The following is a 13811-nucleotide window of genomic DNA, read 5'->3' as shown; positions in this document are numbered from 1 at the left end:
CGGACAAATTTGATATGTTAATTCATATCGTGCGTGAATTTGTTACATTGGTTGCAAGGGTTTTGCAAAAGTTCTAATCACACATTAGTGGGTTTTTTTAGAGCCATGTACATTATATACATTTTGTCCGCTTTAGATTAACTATTAGGTGCAATTTACGGAATTGGGCTTCCTTGGGATTCCCCGGCCATGCTCGTGAGAAAGAAGGACGACAGCTGGCGCTTTTTTGCCGACTTTCACCATCTCAGCGAAGTAACAAAAGAGAAGAGACGTGTATCCCCTGCCGAGGATAGATGACGCCCTCGATTGTTTACATGGTGCAAACTATTTTTCTTCAGTAGACCTTCGCTCTGGATACTGGCAGATTGCAGTTGACGACATGGACTGTGAAAAAACCGCTTTTAGTACGCCTGAAGGCCTCTATCAGTTTAAAGTAGGCTCAATGATATCTCGGGCAAGCATCTTGTCGACTTCCTTCTCTATGACTTGGCGCTCAGTATGACTTGGCTGTGGCTGTGGCTATGGCTGTATAACTTGGCGCTCAGGGGAGACGCGGTAGGGCCGTCGGTGAATCGGGATGGCATCACCGGTGAGCATCCGATGTTTCACAACGGACAGTTTGACCAGGGGCCAGTCATCAAGATCGAAAATGTCCTGGTGCGAGGCGCGAAGGCGACGAAGTGCGTCCGCATGGTGGGCTGGAAGGTCAGGAGCGATCATTGTCGTGAAAGGTTCTTATACTCGGGTTGTAGGGCCCGAACCAGCAGAGGTATAGACGACGCAGTATCACCAGTTAAGGCAGAGATATGATAGTCGGAAGCCGGCGCCAAGCTTGTAAGAGATATGCCCAGAGGTAGCACTTGAGGACAGAGGCCGAAATTCACCACGGGAAGACAGGTGGCATTGTCTTTTATGCGGACGACCGTGTGGGGGAATGCGATGTTCTGCGACATCAGGATGGTGGCTTTGGGCGACACGACGTAATCACCGTCGGTGACAGGTGGACCGGCTGAAATTGCAATATTGGTCACGGCTCGGTGAGGTAGGCGAACGTAATCGGTTGAACATAGTCGACTCGGCGTAGAATTAGGAGGGTCAATGGAACACGGCAGGACGAGTTTGACAACACCCACAGAGCAATCAATAATAGCTAAATGTGCCGACAGAGAATCAAGGCCTAAGATGATTTCGTATTAGCACTGCTCCAAGAGGTAAAAGAAAACAGAAGTATGGTGTCCGGCTAAAGTGACACGGGTGGCACACATCCCAGTAACAGCTGTAGTTCTACCGTCAGCTACGCGGACGACAGCGAGCGGGGCAGGAGTTAAGACTTTCTTTAAGCGCGTACGGAGGTTCGAGTTCATAACCGATATGTGTGCTCCTGTGTCAATAAGTGCTGTTACAGGTATACCGTCCACGTCCACGCTGATGAGGTTGGGATGGCCAGGCAATGCAAGCAGAGGAATTTCGGGTCGGGTCGTCATGGCAGGCTCACCTCTCGGAGCTGCGCCCGTTAGTTTTCTGAGGAGCCGCGGAAGGAAGAAGGAGACGGAGAGCGACGAGGCAGAGACGAGCGGGAAAGACGTGGGCGTGGCGAAGGGAACGGTTGGTATAGCGGGTGGAGATGTTGGAGCGGTGTCTTCTTCGATGTCTGTCGGCGGGCGGTGACAGGTGGGCGCCGGGTATTTTGATAGCTCGGCCAAGGCTGCGAGTTCCAAAAACTGCGACAGTGGCGAGAAATGTTTCCGACGCATACACAGCAGAAGCAGATAGGCCAGTCATCAGAGCTGCGCCATTCCTCCAAATTTCTATAAGGAAGACGAGCATACGAACTTCGTGGTAGATCGGGGACGCCTATTGAGCGGTAGTCGGGTCTGTGGACTAGACTAAGTTAGTGGAGTCCGACATTGGTCAACTCTTGCCGTACAACGGTCTGGATGAGAGATATTGTTGCATGGGAAGCGTCTGGGACGCGAATCAGGGAAGGAACTGGAGATGCAGCTTCAATCTCCCGGCGGACGGTGCGCACAATACTGTCGGATGCAGGCGCCACGGGTGGGAGACGGAGGTCCCCGCAGGTAGATGTTGCAGCCGCATTAGGAAGGCGAGAAAAGTTGTGAGCAATACGACGGTTTTGGGCTTCTTCGAAGCAGCGGCATTCAGCAATGATGTCCTGCACTGTCGAAGACTTCTTGAAAACGAGGAGACTAAACGCGTCGTCCGCGATGCCTTTGAGGATATGCCCGACCTTTTCCACTTCCGGCATCTTCTCGTCAACCTTGCGACAAAGAGCCAGCACGTCCTGAAGATAAGTCAAATAGGACTCAGTGCAGGTCTGAACTCGGCAAGCAAGGTCTTTCTGCGCGGCACACCGGCGGCCAACAGGCTTGCCAAATAAATCAGTGAGCTTTTGCCTGCACAAGTCCCAGCTGTTGGGTTCCTCTTCGTGGGTCTCGAATCAGACGAGTGCCGTTCCCGCGAGGTAAAATATCAGGTCAGCGAGCATGACGGTCTGGTCCCAGTGATTGCTCGCGCTCACTCGTTCATATACTTGAAGCCAATCCTCAACGTCGGTGTCATCCGTTCCGGAAACGGTGCCAGGGTCGCGAGGTTGTGCCAGGATGGCGGTGGGCGCCGTTGGCGACGTGCCCGAAGCATTCTCGCCTTGAGCTGGCATAGCCGATGCAGCCAAGGAACGCCCTCTGCGTAAATCCGTTGCGCGTCTTGGAGTGCCCGCACCTCCACCAAAAGGTTACGGGGAAATAGAAGTTTAAAGTATATTTAGAGGATATTTCCAATGCGGCCGCTGGCATACACGGCATACAAAATGACAAAACAGTCCGCGCGACATCAGAGAGCGTCGTCGTCTTCTGTACTGTCCTCAGCTTCATGAGCAGTGCTTGGTAACAATGTGATTTTTATTGCTGAGTCACAAAATTGTAAACGTAATTGTTTTATTTCCTGAAAATTTGCTATATTTGTCCATTTTTATTCAAACATTGCCGACCTACATGGAAAATTCGCAGCAAACAGTCTCTACATTTTACCTTTTCTTTTGAAATGCAACAAACGTCATCAAATTTGGTGCAGTGGTGGCTGAGAAAACCGATTTCTCTTTTCCCGTGTATTTAGATAGAAAGCCCCGAGCGTCCTCTTAACTTGCATGGTAATGCAAGCTAAGCTTTCTTTTTAGTGTCACGCTGGAAGATGACATGATGACGTGTTTTTTTGCTTTCAGTTTGTCATTTAGTATTTTTGTCAGTCTAGTCATGCAGCAGTTTTATCTTTTACGCTACAACCAGAGATCTGTTCCATGAAATTGGCTTTTTTTACATGCGTCTACGGTACACAAGTCCCTCAGCAGATTTCTTTCTTTTCTTTTTTTTTTTTTTGTCCATCCGCAACTTCGGATTCTTTTCGGCAACAATTTATTTGGCATTTTTCGGAAAACTAGTCATAGAGCAGTCATTCATTCTTTTAAAGTCAGTTTGAAACCAGAATCTAAACACGTTGAACGGCTCTTTGTGCAGGTTTTAAATGGCATTAAGTGATCCTGTGTTTAAAACTGTCGGCTTAGTCAGCTGTCTTTTTGCACTAGTTCGAAGAGTCGCGGTACCTAAGTATATCGGAATAAATATTCATGCTGTACATATATGCGTTTGAGTTTAGCTATTGAATACTCGATTTGATATTGTATTCTATATTCTATATTGCAAGAGCTTTTTCGCCACGTGGATCTGACAATTGCAAATTACAGCAAGCAGTGAGTCCCCACTTCCTGTCAACAGCTACATCTATTGGACTGTCAGGTCATGCGAACGTTTATTGTGCTTCTGTTAGGCTACGTTTATTCCGCACTTTTCACATGTGTGAGAGAGAACATGTAAAACTGCGTAATAAAAGTTGTATTAAAAAGCGTGCAATAAGGTGCTTAAACACATGGCCCGACGGTCCAATAGATGTGGCCGTCCGGCAGCAACGAGGACGCACTGTTTGCTGTAATTTGGAATGTTCAGATCTAAGTGGGTAAAAGGCTCTTGCTAGGTCAGACAAACTGCCCGAAAAAAAAGGGGGTAAAAAAAAGAAAAGGTTTAACGTGGAATCGGTACTCGGGCCTCCACCATGACAGTCATCCGGCGCCACCACTCAAACAAAGTCAGTGCCTTCTCCAGTAGTAATGTTAATCACTGCCTGAAGGCTGTTCAGAATTCCGTATAGTTATAATTTTTTAAGAGTTTCGAAGGCTAATTCTTGTGTGCTCTGGCTTAGCTAACCTCTCAGATTTAACTTATTCAACACGTACAGCCACTTCTAAACATTCCTTTTGTTAGAAAAGCGAGCCCTAGGCCGCGTTGGCACTGATTGTCATCGAAGTGAGCTACGTGCTCTACGCAGATTCTCTATAACGTTCGCGAAGAACGCCACCTATGCAGCATTCATTACTTTCGGTAGACGAAGCAACATGAAAGTGCAAGTATCTACGGACATGGTCCAAAGTGCTTTTTGTACTGGACAAGAACGCGCAGTATGCACTGCTTCGAGGAGGAGGACGACGACGAGTTAGTCGAAACCTTGTGCCTGCATTGCCAGAGTGGTGCTGCCTCTAGCAGCTTTGCTGTACTTTCTTAGGGCTCCATTAAACAGCAGAACGCCTCTCGACATTTGGTGGAGCTACTGGTCCCTTTACAGACCTGTAACTCCACAGCCTGACGCTCCCTCTCGTTTTTGCCATGCCCGAGGACGCCACGCAGCCCGATCCTCCCCAGGCATCGCCGGTCGTCTGGTCAGTGCTACGCCCACAAGATTGTCCTGTCTTCAGTGGCACCGACGACCATGACGGGGAGCATTGGCTCTCGTCATACGACCGAGTGAGTGCGCATAACAAATAGGGCGGCACAGATAAACTCACTTACATCATCTTATACCTTTCTGCAGACGCCAATCTCTGGTTCCAGCACCATGAATCCAACCTTTCCCCCTGGGCATCATTTACGACATGCTTCAAAAAAGCCTTCGGTCGCCCTCCTGTGCGCACGCTTCGCGTGGAACAACGGTTGCATGATCGCGCGCAGCAAAAGGGTGAAGGGTTGACCTGTGCCGGCGCATTAATCCTGCTACGATTAATCCTGAGACGATAAAAAATGTCATGAAAGGCATAGAGGCTGACACATTCCAAATGCTCTTGGCGAAAAACCCTCATACAATTGGCGAGGTAATTACCGAGTGCCACAGCTACGATGAGCTCCGCAAACAACACCTTAATACGAGCCGAGATGTCGTGCCGGGCGACACGCTTTCGGCCCTAACCGAGAGTTCCAATGCTGCTCGAGCCCACTCCTAGTTCCTCGACCAAAGCAAACAATTTGTTCGAGAGGTCACAAACTGTCACTTCTTCCTGCCTCCTAGGCATTTGTATCGTACCCAGAATCACGACGTCTCATGCACGCCATAACTCGCGCTGCTAGTTTCCAAGTCTTTATTAGTGGTCTTCATAGCTATACGATTAATGCAATGCCCCAAAGAAGCGTCATGAAAGAACTTCTTTTGAGTGACAACGCAACCGGTACGACGAGAGTCCCTCGCGCCGGTTCCCGAACGAAACCCGATGGTGAGTTGAAGAGCGGTCTTCGCAACAGTTCGCAAAACAGTTACGCTTCGCTGCTTCGGTTTGTTAACGTTTCTGTTAATTTGTGAATCGCAGTTCAGACTTCGACGTCTTCGCAATTTCGAAATGCTGCAACACGGACGTTTTTGCACGAAACGCATAACCCTTCAACGGGCAAATTTTTGTACATGCCACAGAGATCTACTGACATGGTTTTTTGCACAAGACGCGGTAATGTTCAATGTAAACATTTCAGGTTTTTCAAGCAATATTTGTGGAAATACTCTGGTAGGGAAGTATTCTTCGCGCTTCGCAATAGGTGCACAGTAGAAGAAAGAAACGATTTTGTTTTATTACTCCAGGAACTGCATAATAATTGGGATGCGTTACTGCGGCTCAGAAAGGACAAAAAAAAAACTTTAAAAGTATAAAAATGTTAAAAGTTAGCTGTTCTTTTACTTTCGATCATTCTCCCTAACGCAACACCAAATGGCACAGCGCTGCCTTGGCAAATGTATACTGCGTCCGTTTCTCTGCTACACTCATGCTGCAGTACCGGCACATGTCCGCCGCAAAGCTTCGTCGCAAAAAATTTTAAACAAATGATGATTCTTACGCGCTAAAAATTTCTTTCAAAGCTTTTATGGAGGGGAGGCAGGGGCACCTTCTGAAGCCGCAATTCACGCCAAATGATCAAAAAGACCGCATCGCTGAGATTGACTCAAAGTGCGCGAAGTGCTGTGAACAAAGTTTTGTGGCCACACAGGGTACGACTACATTTAAATAAAAAAAGTTTTGCAATCCTTCTGTAAGATAGCAACACACTGCTGTGGTGAAAACATTAAGCCAATTCCACGCTTGTGAAATCTGATGAAACAGCGGAGCTCTGCAAGCGTGGGTATATATTGACACGTATACATGTTTATCTTTCACCGGTGGCCGCTTTCCACCGGCTAACAAATGTTAAATGTTATCGCTCGGCTCAGGTCGCGCCTGCATCGGAAGCTTCTCGAACGTTATCGATGCTTCTTTTCGTTGCCTGCTTTCACAGCGACGCTTATGTTATCTGATTGTATGACCGACGCGAATTGTCTAGAACTTTCTGGAAGACCCGCGGGCATCAGGGATTAATCTGGAACCTTCGATGACTCAGGTATAAAAGCCGGCGCGTTTCACCACAGATCAGATTTTCGACGATCGCCGACTGTGTTCGCCGCTATCGTTGTGCTTGAGTGTAGCTTGCGTTTGTGGGCACATCATAGAGTAACATACGGATTACAAGAGTGGCCACTCCAGCCTAAAAGCGGCCGAGCTACGCAGCTTCATGCCGCCCGCTAGAGGAAATACAACCCTGTCTCCAAGGGAACGCGCGTACTAGTTATGTACTGTAGTAACTTTTCTAGTGCACTATACCAACACCACCTAGACTAGGTGGTGTTGACTATACGCCTACTTCTCTATGTGGCTGTAGACGTATACGTTATCAACGGGATCAGCCGGCCGTGAGCGGTGGATGATAAGACTAGTATATATATATAGAAGAAAGCATAACGCTTTGCTACAAAATATCGGCCATGGTATGATCCGGCAAGGCGACGCTACAAAAGATGTGCGATAACGTCTGCGTGGTCTTTGCTGGGTTCGTCTGCCAGAACGTCTGTCTGCTTGGCTGCTGCTTGGTAAGAAGGCCTTCATTACGTTCTTTTTTTCCCTTCATTACCTTGCAAATTGCTTATGTATTTGTCAATTCAGCCGTAAGTTAACATTTGTCGCATTGTGCTGTTCGGCGCAGACAGCTTTTTGTGTTCTTTACTTCGCGCATGGTGTTCGTAGATTGCTTCACATTATGTAGGAAACAGCAATTTGCAATGCTGCGCAGCACGTTTGCGAGAAAATCGTTTCTTGGCGCGAGAAAGTGAGTCGGCACACGCCGGTATACGTAGTCTGAATTCAATGCACGTGTGTGCAATTGTGTGAAGGCATGTAGTTATGCTTAGGATAGTTATTCGTGGCGTGCGCAGATTGCTTGAAGCCTTTGTTACGAGCGCAATTAGAGAGAACTTGCGTATTGAGAAGAATGTTTGTAAGCTGTGGCTACGACGTATTTGAATATACACTCCTGCCTCCGTAGTGCATGCATGATACCGAAAGTTGCTTTTGTTTTTTAGCTGCGACAATTGCACGTGACGCTTTTCGCGAAAGGGCGATCTGAAGTGCGTAGGTGAAAATGTGTGCGAAGGCGGGAGAGAATACATAACCAGTACTTTTTTTCAGGTCATGCCGACCATAGTCAAGTACTACGGGAATTACTGCTGTGTTGCGTGGTGCAGTAACAACGGCAGGACAGGGAGAGAGCGTGGTGGCTGACAACTGCAGTGAGCAGCCTTCATTCCTTGTTCGCTATGCAGGCCGAAACTACCACTTGATAAGAAAGGTTAGGCTTCAAAGGACGAGCGTTGTTTTCCTCTTTAATGCTAATGCTGTCTTCTGCAGTTTTACTGTTCTGGGGGCTTTTTCATAATATCGCCTGTTTATTCCTTTTGTGAAATTTATTCTCAACATATGGCACCTGTATTGGCATATCTTGCAATTTGCAGTGCATCCATCTTTCTGTGCTTGCGCTCATCGAACGTTGCGAAAAAAAAAAGTGTGCATGTGCTTACTGAGAATATGACATGAAAAGTCTCTTCCAAGACTTGTCATTTTCATTTAAAATGTCTGCATAAACACACAGTGGCATCGTGTGCTTGCTGCTCTGGCGGTACTGCTTACACGAAGCTACTCAATCCATGCAAGCAACGCCCTAAAAAAATCGAAATATAGCCTCCGGGACGAGCACTCACACGGAAGTGATCTTGGAGGCCGTGTATGTTTTAGGCACTTGAAGATAGCCTTCAAGATCAGTTTTTCTGCGTTCCCTATCTTCGAGTCTGTGTAGATTCCACACACCCGCTAGGAGCGCTGCGAACTAAAATCGGCTGCAGGGGCCTATGGAAGTGTCCTATCTTTTCCTTGTATGTTACTCTATGGGCACAGGTTCGCCCAATAAAGAATCAGTTTCGTCATACACAGTTTTACGACTGTTTTCTTCAGCGTCACTACTATGTGACAATATAGCGTTGATGCATGTTTTGATGCATGTTTTGATTATGCAGAATGCACATTAGTTTGTTTCTGTCAAGTCAAAGACCGGCAATAAATAAAAAAAAAGGCAATATAGCGTTGTGGTTACGATGCTCGCCTTCGGACCGTGAGTACCCGGGTTCAAATCCCGCCTCTCTCTTCCTTTGTTTCTCTCTCTGGCTCTCATTTTCTCTTTGTCTCGCCCATACCAAGTTGTGTTACAATCGTCGGTACAAAACAGTCATATCGTTCCCATAAATGCATGTTCTGCAAGCGTGGATGTATAGCCTAGTGGTTACGACGCTGGCCTTCGGACCGTAGGTGCCCGGGAACGAATCGTGCCTCGACAAGAAAGATTATTAACGCGATAGTGTTTAGGGCCCCGTGTCGCAGAAAATCCGGCGTCGGCAACCGGCGTGTGATCGAGGGTGGCGGAGAAAATCATTGGACCGCGCAGGCCTTCCACGTGGTGCAAGGTTTTGGTGATCAAAAATTGAATTTCTCACAGTGAAATCCGTCAGAAAAAATGGCAAAGTATGACTTTACCATTCGGCGACGGATTCGCCGTTGGATTGTTTACCAATGGGCGTCGGATTGTAATTTGAATGCACGAAAAAACCTAATTCTTTACGCGGAAACTCAAACACAAACCCCTTTTCCAGCATTTCTACCAGACCTGCGCGCGTCAGGGCAATAGCAAACAATTATTAAAGTAATAAAAAAAGGTGCTAGGGCCTTCACATTTTAATATAAGGCAACTTATATTGCCCCTGGAAAAACGACTTTTCAGCAATGCATTTCAGTTTAAAAGTGAAGCCGACGTTAAGGGCATCGGTGTAAGCTTGGTCTTTGTAAGCTGGCTTTCCCACGTTCAGTGTTGCCGTGAATGAAGCCTACTTGCCGTATGCGAATGATGTGATGCGATAGATCGAACAGGTCCCGATAACGCTATCGCGTTCTACTCTTAAAGGCGAAGCTTAAGCGTCCTCCAAATTTTTTTTTGTTTAATTTATTTCTTTATTTTTCTCGCTCTCTGTGTGTATCTTTCTCTCTCTGCACCTCCTCTCCTCATTTCACACTCTCTCCTCTTCGCTCAAAACTACGAACACCACCGCTCCGAAGGGATCAACCTCGACCCTAAAGGGACACTAAAGCAAAACAATAAATCAACGTAGACTCATAAAGTATTCTTCGAAAACTCTGCTGTCGTTAATTACACTGCAATAGATGAATTATTAGAAGACAGAATGGAGCTCAAAGTTAATTTTTCTTTAATTTCGCACGGAAACCCCAACGTCCGCACTTCTGTGTGACGTAACAACTTCTAAAGTAATTTTTTGTATTTGGGCCACGTTGGCGCAGCAAACGTTCAAGAAACTTGCCACATTTAGTCTTGGGCTCTTTACAACACAATGTAGTCAGTCTTTACCGATAAATAATTAACTGAGACCTAGAAGACGCAGTCAAAATTCATGACATCACGGTGAGCTGGTGCGGGAACAAGTAGGTGGCGTCGCCACTCGCCTCTGTGTTTTTCGTTTCTTTCTGGCTTACCAAGCGGCTTCTCGTGCTAAGTGTTTTCGGTATTGCGGAAGGGTAATCTACTGATACAGAAGAAATCATTTTTGCCTTTAGTAATGCTTCCAACAGCCTTATTACAGAATATAGCAAGTCGGATGAAGGCATCCCACCACCCGTGAAAGGGCTTACTGTATCGGTAGCGGTGCGTAATTACATCATCGGGTCTATTTGCGAAAAACACGTTGCCGTAGTATCACGTCGAAGGGCACCAAATGAAAAGCATTTTTCTTTTTGTGAAACCACGCATCAAAGCTATAGAAGTAGATGCGGCAGTTATTGCAGCAGTCGTAAGCAGGCTGACTGTGCCAACTCAGACACGCAACACACCGACGGAGACGGAATAAGCGTTGATGCGAGGGAAGCGTGCATTTAGCTGTTCACCCGACATAGCTCAACATGAATCATGACAAAGGGTACACGTACGCATGGTAGCGAAGCTGCCATAGAAGCCCCTACGTCCTGCAATGACAGCTTGTGGAGGCACGGCAGTGCCATCTATATTTCGCGGGGCCAACTTCTCGATGGAAAAAATTAACATTAGCCGTCGGAGGCTTGTTGCGCCAAGTCGTCTACGGCGCCTGCTCATATCACATCGCATGCACTGGGCACACAACAGTACACATTAAGGGTAAGTAGGTGAGAAAATCCGCCCAGCATCGCGTCACAATGTAAGCTGAATACGCAAATTTCTATTTATAGCCCTCATTCTATAACGGCACGCATTACACTGGTGAGCCTTGAGAGTTTTCCATGAATTCAGAGCAATGGGTTCGTTGAGATTTTGAACTAAGTATTATATGCACATGTGCTTAGTACCAACACAATCTTTATTTCTGGTGTAGGGTAGCAAACCGGTTGTGCTGAACTGCTTAACCTCCCTGCCTTTCCTTCTCCTCTCTTTCCTTCCTTTATTTCTGTGTTAAGATAACATTATATCACTTTGAAATAATTCCCAAACACCACTATCTGTTGGTTTTCTCCGGTACTCAAAACATTGCTAAAACATATTATTCAGTGAAAAGGCAGTTAAAAATAAAGTTACGGATCAAATCTTATAAGGTTAAGACTATATATATTGCCATTACATTTTATGGCTACGCATAGGACAGTTGTGGCGACATTGCAGTGTTAAATGCCGTAAAACACTGTCGTATATCTCAGCCCGCATCGCCACGAGCAAACTTCTGCAAGGCCATCTGTCGAAAAGTTTATCGTTTTTCGGGGAACCAACGCACCCTCCAGTCTCGAGATTTATTAGAATGGCAATTATATGGACGTTACAGGCGGATTTTCGCCGTCACCGTGATGTTCCGTTCCGTATGAAGTCCAAGGGCGATGACACCGTCGCGCGCTCCGTATGCTCTATGCGCGAGTGAAAACGCGCGAAGGAACCCGACGATCGCGGCTCTCTCTCTCTCACGCGTGCGGGTGGAAAGCGGGGAGGAAAGGCGCCGTCTTTCGTCGCGTGAAAGGTCCCGGGAGGAGGGGAGGGAGGGGGTGGTGGCGTCGTACTCCGGCCGCAACTGCGTAGTGCGCGACCGCGCCCGAGGGGAGTCGATGATCGCGGCTCAATCTCACGCCTGCGAGGGATCAAAGCGTGGAGGAAACGCGCTCTCTCTGTAGCGCACATCACCCCGGAGTGTGTGTGTGTGTGTGTGGGGGGGGGGGGGTCGGCGTTGTATTCTGTGGCAGCGGTTGCGTATTGCGCAGCCACGGGCACCCTATTTCAACGCGATCTGCATTGGGGTTTAAAATTATGGCTTTTTGGCCTAGTTGGTTATATATACGCGTACATCAGAGGGGGTCACAATGCTAGAAGACACGGAGAAGAATGAGACAACAGGTCGTCCTGTTGTCTCGTTTTATTGCGATAGCAATTATATGGACACTTCAATCGGATTTCTGCCGTCGGCGTCGCCGTCGCCGTCGCCGTGAGGTTCCGTATAGATAAAATCTTCGCCGCGCGCCGTATGCCCCAGCGGAAGCGTGCGGGGACGCGCGCTATCACGGAGAGCGAACGCACTCAATCTCCCACGCGCAAGCAAGGAAGCGGAAAGCCAACGCCGGAGGGAGCAGGGGGGGGGGGGGGGGGGGGGGGCACTTCTCTGCCAACAACCGCGCTCGTCGCTCGTCCGCACACTCTCTTATCTCTCCCACGCCCAAGCAAGGAAGCGGGAAGCCAGCGCCGGAGGGAGCGGGGGGCGCACTTCTACGCTGCCAACAACCGCGCTCGTCGTTCGTTCGACCGCACCGTCTCTTATCTCCACACGGCTCTGACCTTTATGCTCCCTGCATTCACCGGTCAATTTCCGTTGAAGCGATAGACCGCACGTACATACGCTCGCTGCCAGGGTTTTGACAGTCGTTGACTGCAGTCATTCAGTGTGATCTATTCATGTTTGTTTGTGCGCGCTCACACCACGCTTGTTCATTCAGTTAGTAATAGTCGGGTCACATTTTCCAACGCACGCTACACATGCAATGCTGCCCAGATCGGCAGTGCAGCATTACAGGTGTGTCCCTTCGCACGCGCTGCCCACGGTAAGCGCTTCTCATCAACACCACCGTTTCACACGCGCCTTCTCGTGGTCATCGAGTCTCTCTTCATGTCGGTCTACTTACGCCGCAGCACACCTGCTTACTTAATCAGCTCATGTTTACTACAATTCATATTGCTACCAAGGCCGCTCACCTTACTTCGTATGACATTGCTGTGTTGCTATCGCATTCATTGCTTCGCCCTTAGGGCGAAACTGTGACATTTTTTGTCCGTGTCTTCTAGTGCTATGACCCCCGCTCCGTTGGGGGCCGATTTTAGGTGCTTCGATGGCTCCTACCTCTGTGCTCGCCGCCCAGTTTGCGTTGAAGCGATGACAGCACGAAGGTCACTTCGCTCGCTGCTGCTGCCACGCATCCTCATGCCAGTGTTTTAAAGGGCCCCTAAACTACCCAGAGGTCGAAATTTAGTTGTGGTGTTGCAGTTGTGTACGAGTCTATAACGAACACGTAGCCGCGAGAATGTTTCTAAATGGTGCCGTAATAGCGGAGTTACACGCGTTTGATGGTCGAAAAACGGCCCTCGCTCATTTCGCTCTTTCCTTAGCTACTCTCCTCGTGGGCTGGTCTCTCCTCCTCGCCGAGTGCTGCTCCAAATGTCACGTGACCTACGTCATCGCCAACGCGCTTCTCAAAAGACCTCCCACTTCCGGTTAAGGCACGCCCACGCTAGCGGCAAATATACCGACGGCGAACCGGCCTCCCTTGAACGTTTGCCGCGCGAGAGGTGTCCAAAGTAGACGGTAGTCCGGCAAGCGCACCGCCCGCAGCACGATCAACGGACCAATCGACGACTGCGAAGCTGCTCGCCTCCGCCACCGGCGACGAAAACATCGGCTGCAGCTTCTGTTCCAAGCAAAATAATTTTCGCTATGATGCGTAAATTGTATATTTTAAGAAGAACGATATCCACTGTCAAACGTTAAACACGAACTCGAGAGCTTCG

At 48.2% G+C, this 13811-nt stretch overlaps 1 protein-coding gene across 1 annotated transcript in view; it reads right to left on the bottom strand.

Moving 5' to 3' along the window:
- Positions 1-519: 519 nt before the first annotated feature.
- The window catches only part of LOC119433630 (uncharacterized), a 41966-nt gene continuing 28674 nt past the window's right edge, over positions 520-13811 (bottom strand). The window contains exons 2-5 of the mRNA XM_037700887.2: positions 2540-2702; positions 2128-2302; positions 1412-1705; positions 520-698 (exon numbers count right to left, since the gene is read on the bottom strand). Of these exons, the coding sequence (XP_037556815.1) occupies positions 520-698; positions 1412-1705; positions 2128-2302; positions 2540-2702 (811 nt within the window). The remainder of the gene's footprint in view (positions 699-1411; positions 1706-2127; positions 2303-2539; positions 2703-13811) is intronic.

The sequence above is a fragment of the Dermacentor silvarum genome, chromosome 11, assembly GCF_013339745.2.
Source record: "Dermacentor silvarum isolate Dsil-2018 chromosome 11, BIME_Dsil_1.4, whole genome shotgun sequence".
In the NCBI taxonomy this organism is placed as follows: Eukaryota; Metazoa; Arthropoda; class Arachnida; order Ixodida; family Ixodidae; genus Dermacentor; species Dermacentor silvarum.
Note: the sequence above shows the minus strand (reverse complement) of the source record. Positions and strands in the feature narration are given on the sequence as shown.